The following is an 18,505-nucleotide window of genomic DNA, read 5'->3' as shown; positions in this document are numbered from 1 at the left end:
TTTTTTTAAAAAAATATATATATATATAATACTTTTTATTATATTTAAAATTTAAACTTGAAATTCTACGGATGAAGGAGACTCAAATCTATGGTAAATGTATATATAAATATATTCCAGCCAACTGAAAAATATATCTTAATAAAGGTTTAATACCAAAGCACGTTGACTATGAATATGATGGATAAGAATTTAATGTATTGGATAATCATTTGCCTCACCAAGAAATTCTTATTTTAGAAGCATCGTTCTCTTATAAATTGATGGCATGAGCAGTGTCAGAAACAAGAGGAGAAGACAAGAGAAGAGGATTCTTAAAACTGCTACTTTAAATTCTTCAAAATTCTTTCATAAACTCACTTACTTGCCAGAAATTCAATCCCATATGAAAGCATAGCCAATTGGGATTATAATTTTTTTTTGTTTTTAATGTGGAAAATGTCAAGGGAAAATGGGTTTGTGTTGCTGCTATTATTGTTGTCTTCATGGATTGCTTCTGCTACAGCTTCTGTGACATATGATCAAAAAGCTATTATAATCAATGGACAAAGAAGAATCCTTATTTCTGGTTCTATTCATTACCCAAGAAGCACTCCTGAGGTACTTATAAAAATATGACTTATTTGCTTTTTCTCATTCTTTGTGTCTCTCAGTTTTTCATTCCATTTTGACCAATAGCTATACTCCTTGTGTCCTTTTTTTCTCTTTCTTCAATAAAAACATTCTTAAAATTTCTTCTTTTACTAAAATTCAAACTTGGGTTTTACTTCTCTTTTACTGTTTTTATCTATTACATCATCAAACTTTGAATGTCTTGGCAGTTTGCACCAAACACTAATATGGGTTTGGCCAAAAAATTCATGAATGTATTTCTTGACATTTAATCCAAGGTGAAAATAAAAATTCAATGATGTAAAAGAAAGAAATAATCAACTAAAGCTGCTTTTTTTTTTTTCTGTAAATTGCACTAAAATTTTCTGCATCAAAGTTTGATGTCTTCATGTTCTGCATATGTATAATATACAGATGTGGCCAAGCCTTATTCAGAAAGCTAGAGAAGGAGGCTTGGATATGATAGAAACCTATGTCTTCTGGAATGGACATGAGCCTTCTCAAGGACAAGTAATTCAATTTACATCTTTTTTCTTTAAGGTTGTAATAGTTACTGGTTTAAAAAACTAAATGGTTTTTTTCATCTTTGTCCAAAAACAAAGTACTATTTCGAGGATCGATATGATATAGTGAAGTTCGTCAAGCTAGTACAGCAAGCTGGCCTCTATGTTCATCTGCGGATCGGACCTTTTGTTTGTGCAGAATGGAACTTTGGGTAACTATTATATAAATATTATAATCCACTAATTTAATCTAAAATTGAGTAAACAAAGAATCTCAGTTCAAATGATTTCTGTTTGGTTCAGGGGATTTCCCATGTGGTTAAAATACATTCCAGGCATTGAATTTAGAACAGACAATGGCCCTTTTAAGGTTTGGTGTCTGCTTGCAATTTTCCAATCCCTTTTGTCTCTTCCATTCATAAAACAAATCAATCTTATTTACTGGGGTTTTGCACATCTGAAATGAAGGCTCAAATGCAAAAATTCACAACTAAGATTGTGGATATGATGAAGGCAGAAAGGTTATTTGAACCTCAGGGAGGTCCAATCATTCTATCTCAGGTACCTGATTCATTGCTTGTCACTATATAGTTCTCTTTAACTTGTACTCTACTCAAAAGATTTACTTTAAGTTTGTCTTTCTTGATTAGATTGAGAATGAATATGGGCCAGTGGAATGGGAAATTGGTGCACCGGGTAAAGCTTATACAAAATGGGCAGCTGCGATGGCAGTGGGCCTAAACACAGGAGTCCCATGGATCATGTGCAAACAACAAGATGCCCCTGATCCAGTTGTAAGTGATTTTGACAAAATCTGTGAAAACTTGTAGTTCTTGCTTTTGGGTTGTTCCCATTTATTCATATTTGTATCAATTTGGTGATTTGCAGATTGATACCTGCAATGGATTCTACTGTGAAGGCTTCCAACCAAATAACAATAATAAACCAAAAATGTGGACAGAAAATTGGACTGGTTGGTGAGTCACATCACCAGTATTATAATTTGCCCCCTTTTGTTTCCTTTGCATTTCTGTCTTCTGATATTTGATTTCTTACATTCTTCAGGTACACAGAATACGGTGGTGCAGTTCCTTACAGGCCACCAGAAGATACAGCATTTTCAGTTGCAAGGTTTATAGCCAATAGCGGTTCATTTGTAAATTATTATATGGTAAGTGTATAAATTCATCTGAATCGGATCTGGTGTATTAATTATTTCCAGTTTTGATAAATTTCCTTAAATTTTTCTACAGTATCATGGAGGAACAAATTTTGGCCGAACTTCTGGCCTTTTCATGGCTACTAGCTATGATTATGATGCCCCTATTGATGAATATGGTATGTTTCCAAATTCCAAAGTTGTTTACCTCTTAATGCTCATAAGTTGCTTGAGGAAATGCTTATTTTTCGTTCCTGCAGGATTACCACATGATCCAAAGTGGGGACACTTGAGAGATCTGCATAAAGCCATCAAGCAATGTGAACCTGCTTTAGTTTCTGTAGATCCGACAGTAATATCTCTTGGGAAAAATCAAGAGGTAAAGAAGAATTCAGATTAGAAAAATTGCATTTGTAGTTCTTTTATTTGGTTTTCTAGTGCTAATATGCATAATCATTTGTAGGCTCATGTATACCAAGCAAAATCAGCCTGTGCAGCCTTTTTAGCAAACTATGACGCACAATACTCTGTGAAAGTGGTGTTCAGTAATAAAGAATATTGGCTTCCACCTTGGTCGATCAGCATCCTCCCTGACTGCAAAACTGTAGTTTACAACACTGCAAGGGTAAGGAGAAAGAAAATTTAAGTACTGGAAATTGAGAACAATCAAAATTTACTTCGCAAAGATCAACTGAATTATAATAATTTCTGTACAGATTGGTGCTCAGAGCACACAGATGTGGATGATGCCTGCAGTGACTGGATTTTCTTGGCAGTCATACAATGATGAAGTTTCTGTTGGTTACACTGCGGGTACATTTATACATGATGGATTGTGGGAGCAAAAGTTCATCACTTGGGACAAAACAGATTATTTATGGTACATGACAAAGTAAGTAATCGCATTCATATTCTCCCTCTTTCGGCCATTGAATTAGTGGTTAAATGTATATATAACGTAGCTCCGGCAATAATTTGAGTTAATCATTTTGAACTCTACAGGAGATTAGAGTTTAAATTGTAATTACTCTCTTATTTTTTGGGGTTTCAGCGTAAACATAGATCCAAATGAAGGGTTTTTGAAGAATGGAAAGAGTCCTTTTCTTACGGTTAATTCAGCTGGCCATGTTTTGCATGTTTTCATCAATGGTCAATTAGCAGGTAATTTAATGGAAGATAGTATGCATAAGCAATATTTAGACCTCGCTCTATATGTTCATCTTATGAATATATTCTTACTGTAGGCACTGTATATGGGTCATTGGATAATCCTAAGGTAAAATTCAGCCAAAATGTGAATTTGAAAGCTGGTACAAATACCATCTCCCTGTTAAGTGCTATTGTAGGTCTTCCGGTTAGTACTCTGCTCTCACTTTCTATTCTTTCTGAGGTTTAAATAAATTAATTAATGGCAGAAAATGATTAGGGTTTGAACTCATCATCTGTGCCTCTTTAATTGATCTCTCAGAATGTTGGTGTGCATTATGATACATGGAATGCTGGGGTTATGGGTCCAATCACATTATCAGGTTTAAATCAAGGAACATTAGACATGTCCAAGTGGAAATGGTCTTACAAGGTTTGTTAATTCTCACAAATTTGTTCCATTTCACCTTATCAAGAACCGGAGAATCATTGATTTCCATTTCACTGAGCAGATTGGTCTAAAAGGAGAAGACTTAAATCTAGGAACTTTTGCTGGGAGTTCATCAGTTAGCTGGGCTAAAGGACCACAACTGTCTAAAAAACAACCACTGACATGGTACAAGGTAAAACTTTACATTCCCATATGATTTATTTTGACAAGGAATTAGAAGCATAAAGTTCTAACAGCTAAATTAATTTATATAAAATTTGCAGACAACGTTTGATGCACCACCAGGCGATGACCCATTAGCATTAGATATGTACACCATGGGAAAAGGTCAAATATGGATAAATGGTCGAAGCATTGGACGTCACTGGCCTGGATACACAGCTCGTGGGAATTGTCGAGATTGTGATTATGCAGGAACCTATGATGATAAGAAATGTCGAAGCAAATGCGGACAACCCTCTCAACAATGGTGGGATAATTACTAGTTGGTTTAGCTTACTTTTGTTTTATCACATTATGAACAGTTCTTCATGATGATGTTAATCTCAGGTACCATGTTCCTCGCTCATGGTTGTCCCCCAAGGGGAATCTATTGGTTGTGTTCGAAGAAATTGGTGGCGATCCTAGTGGAATTTCTTTGCTCAAACGAATCGTAGGAAGTGTTTGTGCTGATATATATGATGATCAGCCAGCAGTGCTGAATTCGCAGGGGCTTGTCCCAGTCAAACCCAAAGCTCATTTGTGGTGTCCTCCTGGGCAAACCATCTCTCAGATTAAGTTTGCTAGCTATGGATGGCCTCAAGGAAGATGTGGATTCTTCCAACAGGGGAAATGTCATGCCCAGAAGTCTTGGGATCCTTTCCAAAGGGTAAGCACTCACTGCTCTCACTCAACCAATCCAATTAATCAGTTGAGTTTCATTTATAACTTTTGCTTCATGAGACTAACATGAGGAGTCTCTTGCAGAACTGTCTTGGAAAGCAATCATGTGAAGTAGCTGTGGATCCTGCAAACTTTGGAGGGGACCCATGTCCAGGTAGCCCAAAGAAGCTTTCAGTTGAGGTTCGCTGCAGTTGAAGCCTTGAAAATCCACAGCAGCTAATCAAACAAATGAAATTCTGGTTCTCTTCACCTTGAATACATTAACCATTTGTTGCTGTCTATATAAGATTTCCAAACCTTCAGGCCTCTCAGATTTCCAAGGTGAAAGCAGAAAAGACAACATAGGCAATAGGGCTAAACGCATACGTAAATTGTAAAAATGTTGCAATCACACTTACTAAAGCGTACTATTTGTAACAATAATTAAGAAATGCAGTAAAACAAATAAGAATTATTCTTTGTGCCAAGTTTATGACTCGAGCTCTTAATGGGCTCGTCAACGTCTTCGCCACGTTTTAACATTTCTTGCCCTTGATGCTGCCACCTCTCCAATCTGCCATGGAGGATCCACCAGCATAACATTTCCATTTTCAACAACATTAAGCTGGATCATGCTCTTGATAAACTTCATCAAATGCCTGCTTGCTCCCAAATGACCTTGCAAAATAATATCCATTCCACCTGTTTCATTCTCAATAATGAAGCATCCATCCTCTAGCCTATCAGGGACAAAACGTACTTAATTCATGATACTTGGAATTAGCTGAGCAGAAGCCACTAACTTGCTAATCATACTTGTTTCCAAAGCTATAATCTTCCATAACGTCACAACACTCGGTCCGTAGTCATTTATAACTCTCTCATGAACACCTGAGTCTATTTGTTTCAGAGCCCAACAACTCTGATATTTTAGTCAAACTCTCAAACGGCAGATCCTGATGAGATTTGTTATCAGGGCTCAACATCCAAGCAATGTACCTCGCAGCAGCAGGTTGTTCCATGTCTCTTGTTTGTCCAAATTGGGTACTCCTATAAAGTTAATGTGTGCATTTTAGCTGAAAATTCTTTTGAACGAGAAACAAAATAAAACCAATCTGGAAAGCAGGCCCTGCCAACTGATCTGCAACATATCAAATACATTTTGGAAGTAGGATGAAGACACTAATTGACAAAGAGGTTTTCTTGTTTTATTTTTATTTTCATTTTTTTTGGATATTCACATGGAGTAAGAAATAAGACTACCAGAAAACTTTTGGGATGAGTTGATGCAACCTCCGCCATATGGCTCAAAGTTTGGACTGAATTGTTTCTTGACAGGACAAAGTGACAAACTAGCTTGTACTGTGAACTAATTGTTGAAAAATTGTCCTCAACAAGTGGTTCTTTCAGGGGAAATATGCGTTAGAAAATGACAGTTTTGACGAAAACTCTAATGTTATGCCCCACCATGTTGGTCTAAAAATGGCATCTGATAACACAGAAACTAATTCAATCAGAAACTCTACCATTGAACCTAGACTTCTGTTGCATAAGTAACAAAATGGATGTTATACAATTGTTAATCTGATGAGATAAATTTGATAGGAAATTAGAATGAAACAAAATGTTAAATATCCCCATAAATGTGGAGTATTGTCTTATAGAGAACAGTAACTTAGATGACAACATGATCAGAATTAGATAACTCATAATAAAAAATATATAAATAACTTGTTAAGGAAAAGTGATGATGACAAGCAAAAGAGAGAAGGAAAGCAATATTATCAAGTTGTTCAAAGTAGATCATCATATGAACCATATGGAAGTATCTGGCTAGCATATTAGCGGACATAAAGTGAAAGTCACAGAACAAATTAGCACAGGCCTTATGCATATGAACTGCACCAAATTTCCTAGATTAATTTCAAATCAGATAAGGTTATGTCAACATAAACCAATCATGTAGTGGAGCCCTTGTATGAATGGTTGATGTTGGAGAAAGCACCAATTGCAACACAGTGGAGAAAATCCAATCCTCTCATAAAATCCCTTGTTTTGAAAAAGGAAAAGTCTTTTCGTGGTGTCTTGCAAGATATTCAAATACAATGTTTCAATGTTAGTGGGTTAAGATGCTACTGCAGCAACCTGCAGAAAGCATGTCAGAAAAAAAAAAAAAACTGGGTGACACACTGAGAACAAGGCATGAGAAACAACCAAAGTTATGTTTCTACAGTTCTACCATTACATTTAATGAACAATTTTACAATGGGGGAGAACATGATATATTCTCAACACACTCTTTGCAGTTTGCATTGATAAGGAGAGATGGCTGAGTGGTTGATAGCTCCGGTCCTGAAAACTGGTATAGTTCTTTGCCAACTATCGAGTATGGGGCAAAAGGATCTGATGCAAGTTGGAGCTAAGGATTGACAGAAAGCTAGGGTTTTTCGTGCTTCTCCCTTCTTATCCTTTTCTAAGGAACTAAGGAGTTAAAGATATCTCGCTTAAGGAGATATCTAGTCTTCGTTTCGCCAAATTGTCAGCCCTTCGCAGCCTTTAATTCATTGGAATCACTAGTGATCGCAGATCAGGATGCCAGCTTTGCAGCTATTTTGGAGTGGGGTGATTCTCCTAAGAATAAGAAAGAGTAAAGCCTTCATTTTTGCTATTAAGCTCTATGAGAGTAGTAAGAGCTGATAAGATCACACATTTGATAAGTCTCACTGACCCTCTTTAGCTAGTCTTATGCCATTCGTCGAGAAAACTAGTGTTTTCTGAATTATATGAAGCCAGTAAGCAAACAGCAAATCTGTAGGTATTTAAACCTGAGTATCCGGGAAAAAGTTGAATATTTGATGGAAGAATTGGGGATCCTTTTGAACAGCAAATGCTGGAAGATGAGCTTTAAAGCTTGAACTTCCACTTTCAAGAGTCAGAAGAAGAGCGGATGGCACCAGTCCTGATTGATAGATGGTAGATGCAACGGGAAAAAAATCCACCAGCAGCAAATATCAGTGTTAACTCATGGTCGTTAAGGGAGAATCGTCTGGACAGGCAGCAGTGGTTCTTCTATCAGTTGATTTAACATTCAAAACAAGCATTGACAGGACCAAATATCTACAGCGGGAAGCTGAAACCATGAATCTAGCAGCAGTACATAATAGCAAATAAGAGGGCACCCCTACAAAACAGAGAACAAGAAACAAACACATAAAGAACAAAAAAAACAACGCTGAAATGTTTAACCAACTCAATGGATTATTTCAATCTCAAACATAGACGAGGAATGATCACTCAAAATTATTCGTCAAAGCTCCTCTGTATGAGATATTAAGAAAATATCATTTAGGGGTTCATAAAGAAGGGGATAAGGACGAACAGTGATGTAACGTTAAGTCATTAATGTCTCCTTTGGTTAAGCCCTTTTTTTTTCTCATGGAAAAGGGAGAAAATGCAAAATCAACCAAACCGTAAAGAACTCAATTATCACTAGAACGCACACGACAAAGGGGAGTTCATCATGTTCGTGAAATTATGACAGAACATCATTAACAACTTCAACAATTTCCATGCAGTCCAGCTGAAAATGGAGGAAATACATAAAAATATATTAGAGAGAAGAAAGTTTGCGGAGGACAGACCTGTGGCGCAGTGAAGCACACATGAGGGAGAGAGCGGCATTAAAACCCTAATCTCAGTATTGTCTCTGAGATTGAGAGGTTGATCTAGCATTGAGATGGAGACAACAATGGAATAAGAATCAGTTTCTTATTGATTATGTGTTGGTGAAGCGTTAGTTAGGGTTTGAAGAAGAGATTAGTTACTTCTGCAATGCCTAATTGTTAGGAGAACCACAGATGAGATGATTGCCGCCAACTTTCCCGCCATACAGGAAGTGCAGTGCTACCAATGGGCCAATATTGGGCCTAAATCCAGGACACAAGGCCCAATGCATAACTTAGCGCCTTAGCCTTGTTTTTTCTTTTAGATTGTTATGAAAAAGATTTCAAATCGGATTAATGGATGATATTAAAAATATTATATAATTTTAATAAGGATTATTAAATATTAAAATTTTATTATTAATTTTCAAATTAGATCATTTTAAAAATAATTATCAAAATGATAAATATTAATTGATATTAAATTCAACTTTTATTTTTAACAAATAGAAATAGAAAAAAAAAATCCTTCTATGTTGATCCATTTTATAAAAAAAAAATTGATTAAAAAATGGGAGAATTATACTTTCAATAAAAATTTAACAATGTTATTAAGAACAAAAATTTTGTGATCTATTAAATTTAAAATATAATATCAATTATTTAATTAGAAATTAACTTTATTTTTTACTAATTTAATTAAATTCAAACTTACTTTAATAATCAATTTATAATACTTTTTACCTTATAATTTAAAATAACACACTCAAATTTTATGTAAGCTAAAAAATATTAAATGTTTAAATTTGATTATGAATTATATTAAAAATATTATAGAATTTTTATAGAGATTACTAAACATAAATTTTAAATTTAAATCATAATGATATTAAAATATAATTATAAAAAATATTTTAAAATTTATTTTTATAGCATCATGATCGAAATAGAGTTGTGTTATGATTGATCAATTCTGTAAGGAAAAAAATGCGAGGTGGTTGATGTCTAGAACACTCATTTCGACGCTTAAATCAATAATTTGAAAAATAAAATGAGTATAAGAAATTACTTATAATTTAAAAGTAGCGTAAGAATTGTATATTTTTATTTCTGTTATCATAAACTTTTATATTATAAAAAAATTGAATTAATTATAGTTTTTTTTAAAAATTAGATCGATCTCGACTAATTGATAGAATCCTATAATTACAAGCGTAATGTAATTTGTTTTATTATTTCTTATTAACAGTAATTTTATATGAAAATTCAATTTATTTAAGAAAAAAATGAATTTTAATGAAAAATTGAGTATTACGATATTCAAATTTTCCGAATGACGCGCATATCATACTTTTATTATATAATTTTGTTTTATCATATAACATTAATATTAATGAAATTAAAAAGTATAAATATGAAAGTCACGTACAAAACAATGAGGACAACCAGAAAAGACTGACAAGAAGAGATACAATACATGACATTAACATCAGATGATTTGTACTAAAATCTTTTCATTTAAAGTGTCTCTACTACTACCTCAATTTGAAGACAAATCCATTAGTCAATCTTTACTATTGCTAATTATTAATTTCAAAATCAATTCATAATTCCTTTCAAGCCCCACAACCCATAATTATTAATTTTCAAAGAAATGCTTATATAGTATATCAGCATAAATATCTAAGAGTTAGAGCGTGTGAACTTTTTAAATTTGACTATGAAGCGTCATAATTACAAAGAGGAGATGATGTTCATGCTTGTTCTTATCATTAAGGCTTTTGTTTTAAAGTGGTAGTTTTTTGGTTATGGTTAAAAATGGTGGACCACTCACATTATACATTTGATTCAAAGGACAAATCTAAGACAAGTAGATTAGATCTGCCTAATTTCTTCCTTTATAGCAGGGTGAGCATTGGATTAAAGAATTAAGCTAATCTAATCAAAATTTTAGTTTATTTTTAAAATTAAATTGAGTCGAAATTAAAATAATAATAATAAAATAAATAATTATTAAAAAAGAGAGATTATCACATGATACATGCAACAAAAGGTTTATGGTAGATGATGATAAAACTAGACTAATAGAAAAGAAGTAAGAGAACTTCCACAATTGAGTTAAGAAATCACCACTAGGGCAATGAAAAGAGTTTTCTTATCGAAATAGAAGATTTTTTTGCGATTAATATCGTCGTTCTTACACTAAAAAACCTTTAAAAATATAGAGAAACAAAAGCCTAAAACACAAGAAAATACAATTAGGCAGGTGATCACTAAGAGATTTCCCTCACAAACCACAACATGCAAAAATCAAACGAAAAGAAAAAAAAAAAAAAGAAAAAACCGTACAACCTCACTAAAATGGAGAAGGAGAAAACTATGATCGGATAGGAGAGGGCCGAGAGGCCACAAAATCAGCAGAGCAAAGGCTAACATATCTTAATAAGAAAAAAAGTAAATTATATTTTGATTTTGAGTTTTAGTATAATTAATAGATCAAATCTTATATTTTAAAAATCGAACATTTTAATCTTTTCATAATCAATCTGTCTAAATTAAAAGTGTGAAAACTTTTAAATGGATAAATTATACTTGAATCATTGATTTTAACATAATTAATGAATCAATCCATGTATTTTTTAAATCGTACACTTAAATTTCTATATGATCAGTCTGTTCTCATATAATATAATTTAAATATTTTTATTTTTTATTTTTTATTTAAAAAAAATATTTAAGTCTCTATTAACTTTTATATATAATATATCATTTACCCAATTTTTAACACTTTATTCTTCGATTTCTATTTATTAAAATACTTTAATATTTATAACTTCAAAATATTCAAAAAATACTTAAAATTTCAATTATTTTTAAGTGTTACCAAGTAATTTTTAAATATATTATAAACTTTTATAAAGATTATTTTAGGAATAAATTGTATTTTTAATAAAAGTTTGACTATTCACTGGATTTAAACTAATATCTATAATGAATGAAAAAATTATAATTTTAGACGGATTAAATGTAAATGAATTTAAGAATTTAATTTTAAAAATATAAAAAATGATCCATCAATTACGCTAAAACTTATAAATCAAAATATAGTTTATACAATATAAAATTTTCATTATATTGTAAAAAATTTAAGTATTCATGAGGTTATTTTAGATATTTGAAATGTTTACTTTTTTTTTTATCAATGAAATTATTGATAAAAATATCTTTAATTTAGACGGAGTAATTATATAGAAATTTAAATGTTGAATTTTAAAAATATTGAAATTAATGTGTTAATTACATTAAAATTTAGATATTAAAATATAATTTACTCAAAAAAACTCAAAAACAGTTTTCGAGAGAGAGAGAATGTGATTTGGACTTTCAAAGATTTTCTTTTTTAAAAGAAAAAAAGCAAAGGGATCGGTTTAATTCTAAAGATCTTGGACATGAATACTGAGGTGGAATTTGGAAATTGATGAATGGGTTCCACAATCTCCATAATTTCAAAAAAGGAAGATGATTAAAACCATTCAACTAAATAACTGAAACTTTTTAATATTTTCACTTGTTAAATGAAAAGCAACGACCAAAGATTAATTAAAAATTTAACATGATAAGTACTAGGTCTAATTAATTAATTAATTAATACCATCATCAATTTGAAATGCTCTTCTTTTTCTTTTCTTAGCACATCAGTGTCAACTTTTGATCACTTTAAAGCTGCGTGCGCTTGATTAACTTTTGCAGTTTATTTTTTCTTTTACAAATTAAGCATAAAGAAATCAGAATTAGGAGGTGTTGCACTTCTACTCCTAATTTGTTGAAATAAATACATAATATTAAATATTTATTGATCTGCAATTTAGAAAAAGTTAGATTTTAAGTGTATATGAGTAAGGTTGATCTGAATGGGTTATATTCCTCTTTTATATTCTTTTTTTGCTTGTCCTCTAGTGATACATAATCATCACCCGGCCACGACAAATAAACACTATTTGTCGTTATCATACAGAACCGTATATACAGGCGTATCTGCCGTTCACTATTGTGAGACAACAATTTAATTCTCTTCTGACGTTCATACCGATAGAATCACACTTACTCTTTTGGACCTGACTCTCCTACAAAGACTAAATCTGTAACAGCCCGGAAACCGAACCATTACCGGCACTAGGATCCAGATCGGCTTAAGGCCGCCGGGACCCGTAGTAAGCCTACTATGACCTCTGTGTACCTGTGAAACCTCATACATGATCATACATTTTCTTTAAAAATTTAACACTTTCTTTCTCATTTCTTTTCCAGGGCTTACCCTGTGCATGGCTTTCATCACATACATCTCATAAAACATTTACATAAAAAGATCATGTATACACAAGGGTAACTAGTCAAGCACAATCTATACACTGTCTCTTTATCATACATGTCCACACGAGCTATTACAAACTATGTACTCTTCATGTACCCTGCTGACTTCCCTCTGGACTCTGAACCTGCAAAACTGGGGTTAAGGGAGTGGGGTAAGTGAAGATCCTGAGTTTCTATGATGATTTTTGAAGGTTTTATGAAGTTTGTGGGTAGTATGCATGTTTAGGTTTAAGGGAGGTTTTTGGTGTTACAGCATGATTAAGTGTTTGCTGATGTTGTTTGGGGTTTTAGGTTAGTTTGGACCCCTTTGTGCATATATATGTGCATATATATGTGTATATGCTAGTTGGGAGTAGTTGATATGCATGTGGTAGGATTTTGGGCAAAGTTTGCATGAAGCAGAGCAGGTTCTGCCCTTCGGGCAAAACCAGGTTCGGCCGCCGAAGGAAGGTTCGGCCGCCGAACCCTTTGTGGAGGCAGTTTCGGCTGCCAAAAGTTGCCCCCGAAAGCTAGGCTTTCGGTTTAGAAAGGGACTTTCGGCCGCCGAAAGAGGAAGTTCGGCCGCCGAAAGTGTGTGAGTTTCGTCTCTGGACGAGACCTTCGGCCGCCGAAGGTGCCGCCGAACATGCATGAGTTTCGTCTCTGGAGTGGGGTTTCGGCCGCCGAACCTGCCGCCGAAAGTGCCCTGTCCAGCCTTCTTTTGCATGTTTTATGTGATTGTTTTAGGAGCTTTTAGAGGGGTTTGGGGAGATTAGAAGAGATGTTTATGTGATAGTTTGATCCTTCATATAAGTCCACCTGTGTAGGAACGGACCAGAGGAATCAGAGTGGTCAACAGTGAGCACAGTTCAGAACCTGCAGAGTCAGTTCAAAGAGAGTCAGAGGTGAGGGGAACTAACTGTAATGTTTTAATATGCGAAATGGATATTTTATCATGTTTCATGCATCATGACTATGCTTTAGGTTGAGTGCATTAGTAAACACGAATATGGCGCATTGCATCTATCCTTGTACTTGGCACTGCTCCTTGTACATTGCTTCTATGATACGGTATGGACCTAGTTTTGGATTCATTAGCCCTCCAGGAAAGACCTGGAACAGTCCTACGGGGACCAGGCACATGGTACCAAGGTACCCCAGATGATGTGGAGTTCTGGAACAGCCCTGCGGGGACCAGACTCAATTTGAGGGAGTTTGATCCGTCCTACTGAGATGATGTGATTTACTTGTGATGTGATGCATTTCATGAGAGCATGTCTTATTACCTGTTTTTATTTACTCACTGGGCTCTAGTAGCTCACCCCACTCCCTTAACCCCAGTTTTGCAGGTTCAGAGTCCAGAGGGAAGTCAGCAGGGTACAGGAAGAGTACATAGTTTGTAATAGCTCGTGTGGACATGTATGATAAAGAGACAGTGTATAGATTGTGCTTGACTAGTTACCCTTGTGTATACATGATCTTTTTATGTAAATGTTTTATGAGATGTATGTGATGAAAGCCATGCACAGGGTAAGCCCTGGAAAAGAAATGAGAAAGAAAGTGTTCAATTTTTAAAGAAAATGTATGATCATGTATGAGGTTTCACAGGTACACAGAGGTCATAGTAGGCTTACTACGGGTCCCGGCGGCCTTAAGCCGATCTGGATCCTAGTGCCGGTAATGGTTCGGTTTCCGGGCTGTTACAGAGTGGTATCAGAGCACACGGTTCGTATGGTCGGACCTATAGAGAAAGAGGGGCTCATAGAGGTGTAGTAGGTCAAGCACAATAGGAAAACATGTCCACTAGGATAGGATGTTCGTCCTGTCTACATGATGATGATGTGAAATGCCATGCTATATACATGTGCATTATGATATATGATGAATATGTGCTTATGTGCTATGCTATATGTTGTTTTTCAGCGAGTTAAGATGCGAGGAACTCGTCGATCAGCGAGATTGACTAGAGTCCCATCAGTAAGTGAGGAACCAGCTGCTCGTCCTCCTGCTTTGCCAAGAGCAAGGACTCACAGGTCAAGCGGGGAGGGAATGTCACAAGACCCTAGAAGGTCTTCTGACGAGAGCAGCAGAGGAGTAAACAGAGGAGGAAGATTAGAGGAAGAAAGAGAAGCTAGGGGTGCTGAACAGAGTAGAGATGTAAGTATGGGTGTAGGAAGTTCAGAAGAAGGTATGGGGGAGGCACAGGGAGGTGCACAGGCCTCGGGATATGGCTATCCACCCTTTCCACAGGGCCCAGGGTATCCGATGGGAGGTACGTCGGATTACTCCAGCTTTGCTCCATATCCACCCTACATGCCCTACATGCCTTATCCATCCTTTTATCCACCCTATCCCATGTATCCACCTCCACCTTATCCAACAAGCTCAGCACAATCTGAACCTAGAGAAACAGTACCTCCACCACCACCACCTGAACCAGTAGCCCCTGTTGTTGAAGTACAGCAACCCAGTTCTTCAGGGGGAAGTAAGGTGAAGATGACAGAGTACTTGAAGTTGGATGCCCCTAAGTTCAATACAGGAGATGATCCCTTTGAGTATCTCAGTGCAGTGAGAATGATAGCTAGTGAGTTGGGAGCTGATGATCAGAGGGCCATTGAGATGGCAGGATTCACATTAAAGTGCAAAAAGGCGAGAGAATGGTTCAAGCATTATGTGGAGTCCGGAATCGACAATATGACATGGGAAGAGTTCGCCAATGAATTTGCAGGGTGGGCTTTTCCTGATAGTTCCAGAGAGATGAAGATGGTGGAATTTGAACAGTTAAGACAGACGGAAGGGATGAGTGTTGATGCGTATACTGACAAGTTTTTGAGTTTGTTTCAGTATGTGGGCTAAGCGTACGATACTGAGAAGAAGAAAGCGAGGAGATATGCCATGAGGGTACACCCTCGGTATTTCTCTTTGATCCAGGCAGCTGATAAAGAGAGTTTTCACTCTATAGTTGATGCAGCAAGAATGATGGAGGCAAGTGTCACTTTTCAAGAGACAGCTAAGCGGCAGATGACACAGTCCTCAGGTTCGAAAGCTACTGAAGGAGCTTCTTCAGGAGATAGGAGAGGAGAGAAGGAAAAAGGGAAGAAGAAGAAATTCTGGGGCAGAGTGAAATCCAGTTTTGGCATGGGTAGAAGCTCAGGTTCTGGCACAAGCAGCCAAGTATGTAAGAAATGTGGAAGACTACACCGAGGAGTTTGTCTGTTGGGGACTTCAGCCTGTTTCAGATGTGGGCAGGAAGGACATATGGCACGGGAATGTCCTCAGGCGACTTTGGTTGCACCGTCTCAGCAGATGACTTCTGGCAGTGTAGCACAGCCAGCAGCTTCAGCCGTACCACAGAGCAGTGGTAGAGGCAGAGGAAGAGGGTCAGCCTCTTCATCAGGGATGGGTTCCCGAGGTGCAGGTCCGTCAGCCCCAGCACGGATTTTCACCCTGACTCAGCAGGAGGCAGACACTTCGAACACGGTGGTGTCAGGTAATCTCATCATTGGGAGTTCAGAGGTGTATGCTTTAATGGACCCCGGTGCTTCTCACTCTTTCATTTCTTCTAGAGCTGCAGAGAGGTTGGGTCTGATGGTGTCTGAGTTAGAGTGTCCTCTATGGGTCAGTGGACCCAAATGTGATCCATCTTTGGCAGAGTCAGTCTGTCGGTTCAGTCCAGTGTGCATAGAGAGTAGATACCTTCCAGTTGACCTGGTGGTTCTAGAGTTGACAGATTTTGATGTCATTCTAGGGATGGACTGGTTATCTACGTATGATGCTACCCTGAACTGTAGAGACAAGGTAGTTAGTGTCAGAGACCAGGATGGGTCAGAGTGTGTCTTCAGAGGAGACAGGAGAGGGACACCTAGGGGTTTGATATCAGCCCTCCAGGCTCGTAGGATGTTAAGGAAGGGGTGTCAGGGGTTCCTAGCTTATGTGAGAGAGCTAGACAGTCAGGTTAGGGAACCATCCTCAGTACCAGTTGTGCGAGACTTCCCAGATGTGTTCCCGGAAGAGCTTCCAGGACTCCCACCGGATAGGGAAATAGAGTTCAGAGTCTGGTACTGAGGATGCCCAATGCCAGACCGATCTCTATTCCTCCCTACCGGATGGCACCAGCAGAGTTGTGAGAGTTGAAAGAGCAGTTACAAGATTTGGTAGCTAAGGGTTTCATCCGCCCGAGTACCTCACCCTGGGGTGCTCCAGTATTATTTGTCAGAAAGAAGGATGGACCTCTTAGCCTTTGTGTCGACTACAGACAGTTGAACAAAGTCACTATCAAAAACAAGTATCCTTTACCCAGGATCGATGATCTATTCGACCAGCTGGCAGGAGCAGGTTGTTTTTCTAAAATAGATCTGAGATCCGGATACCATCAGTTGAAGATCAGGGAAGGAGATGTATCCAAGACTGCTTTCAGAACCAGATATGGGCATTATGAGTTCCTTGTGATGCCGTTCGGGTTGACTAACGCCCCTGCAGCATTCATGGATCTCATGAATAGAGTTTTCAGGGAGTACTTGGATCGTTTTGTGATCGTCTTTATTGATGATATCTTGGTGTACTCCAGGAATGCAGAGGAGCATGCCCAGCATCTGCGTCTAGTGCTTCAAACCTTGAGAGAGCATGGCTTGTATGCCAAGTTCTCCAAGTGCGAGTTCTGGCTAAAGAGCATTGCCTTTTTGGGACATGTAGTATCAGAGGAAGGAATAACAGTAGATCCCAAGAAGGTAGAGGCAGTAGCCAACTGGCCTATACCCACGACAGTGACAGAGATTAAGAGTTTTCTGGGTTTGGCAGGCTACTATAGGAGGTTCGTACAGGACTTCTCGAAGATAGCTGCTCCTATGACCAGACTGACCAGAAAGAGTACATAATCTCAATCTGAATATCAATGCTCAGCGGTCATCACTTATCAATTATAATATTATAAAATAAGAAAAAGAAAAATAAAAATAAAATATACAAAATTTAACGTGCTTCGACCATAAAATCTACGATTATAAATAAAATAAAAATAAAAATAAAATTTTATTGTGATAAAAAAATATAATATAATATTTCAAAACTCTCATACCTTAATTTTAATGTATTTCTTGTGAAGCAAGTAATATTGATTCAACTAGCTTTATAACTCCAGTTTACTGTGACTGTATCTCAAATCAGAAGGTTATCAAAAATGAAGAAAAGCTTAGCAAAATCAAAAGGATTCATTCCTAAATGGTTAAAAAATAGAAAGTGAATGAGAAAGAGTGTAGAAAGAGAGAGTTGATAAAGAAGGGAAGGAGCACAAAGAACTTGCCTAAAAACAAAAAGAAAAACAGAAACAAAGGTGATGATAATGATGAATTAGAGAGGGGGAAAAACAGAGGGGGTCCAGGTAAAAAATAATTAAGCTGTGGGATATGAAGATTCTCATTTCATTTGTTTGTTTATGAAACAGACAAGGACTGGGTGACAGATTGGTGGTGTGATCTCCAAAATCATCTAAGAGTGATTCAAAAAAAAAAAAAAAAAGTGGGCCCTTCCAGTGTTTTTGGGAGGATAGTAGAGTAGAGTCTACCTGGCAAAAATCTTACAATAATGCAGTCTCTAGGCATAGGTCTCTTGATTTTGACCATGCTCCATGTCTTCATAGAAAACACCACATAAGTACCAAATCCAAAGTTTAAGAAATTAAGATAGATTTGGAAACTATTTTGTATTTTGTATTTATTCATTCATTTATTTAGTATATTAATGTAATTAAACGTTCCACAAAATC

General features: G+C 36.2%; 1 protein-coding gene and 1 long non-coding RNA gene across 2 annotated transcripts; one reads left to right on the top strand and one right to left on the bottom strand.

Moving 5' to 3' along the window:
* The first annotated feature begins 301 nt into the window (after positions 1-301).
* On the top strand, positions 302-5,220 carry LOC110604130 (beta-galactosidase). The gene is made up of 19 exons (XM_021742242.2): positions 302-600; positions 1,027-1,122; positions 1,215-1,327; positions 1,419-1,485; positions 1,584-1,676; positions 1,766-1,909; positions 2,004-2,092; positions 2,181-2,286; positions 2,369-2,453; positions 2,535-2,653; positions 2,738-2,899; positions 2,991-3,166; positions 3,326-3,435; positions 3,519-3,628; positions 3,743-3,853; positions 3,933-4,043; positions 4,135-4,340; positions 4,421-4,739; positions 4,838-5,220. The coding sequence occupies exons 1-19, from the start codon at positions 430-432 to the stop codon at positions 4,946-4,948; spliced, it is 2,499 nt and encodes an 832-aa protein (XP_021597934.1). The 5' UTR covers positions 302-429; the 3' UTR covers positions 4,949-5,220.
* A 1,720-nt stretch (positions 5,221-6,940) lies between these two features.
* Positions 6,941-8,689, bottom strand: LOC110604131. The gene is made up of 2 exons (XR_002486207.2): positions 8,374-8,689; positions 6,941-7,913 (listed from the first exon to the last, which is right to left on the bottom strand). It is a non-coding gene; the product is annotated as an uncharacterized LOC110604131 (long non-coding RNA).
* Positions 8,690-18,505: the final 9,816 nt, after the last annotated feature.

The sequence above is a fragment of the Manihot esculenta genome, chromosome 16 (assembly GCF_001659605.2).
Source record: "Manihot esculenta cultivar AM560-2 chromosome 16, M.esculenta_v8, whole genome shotgun sequence".
In the NCBI taxonomy this organism is placed as follows: domain Eukaryota; kingdom Viridiplantae; phylum Streptophyta; class Magnoliopsida; order Malpighiales; family Euphorbiaceae; genus Manihot; species Manihot esculenta.
The sequence above is the reverse complement of the archived record's forward strand: the minus strand, read 5'-3'. Positions and strand labels throughout refer to the sequence as shown.

Bases quoted from the DNA above. Each gene is read 5' to 3' on its own strand.
- LOC110604130 (XM_021742242.2), top strand. From the start codon at position 430: ATGTGGAAAATGTCAAGGGAAAATGGGTTTGTGTTGCTGCTATTATTG. The intron at 1,486-1,583 runs GTTTGGTGTCTG...TCTGAAATGAAG, and splicing joins CAGACAATGGCCCTTTTAAG to GCTCAAATGCAAAAATTCAC. The intron at 2,287-2,368 runs GTAAGTGTATAA...ATTTTTCTACAG, and splicing joins CATTTGTAAATTATTATATG to TATCATGGAGGAACAAATTT.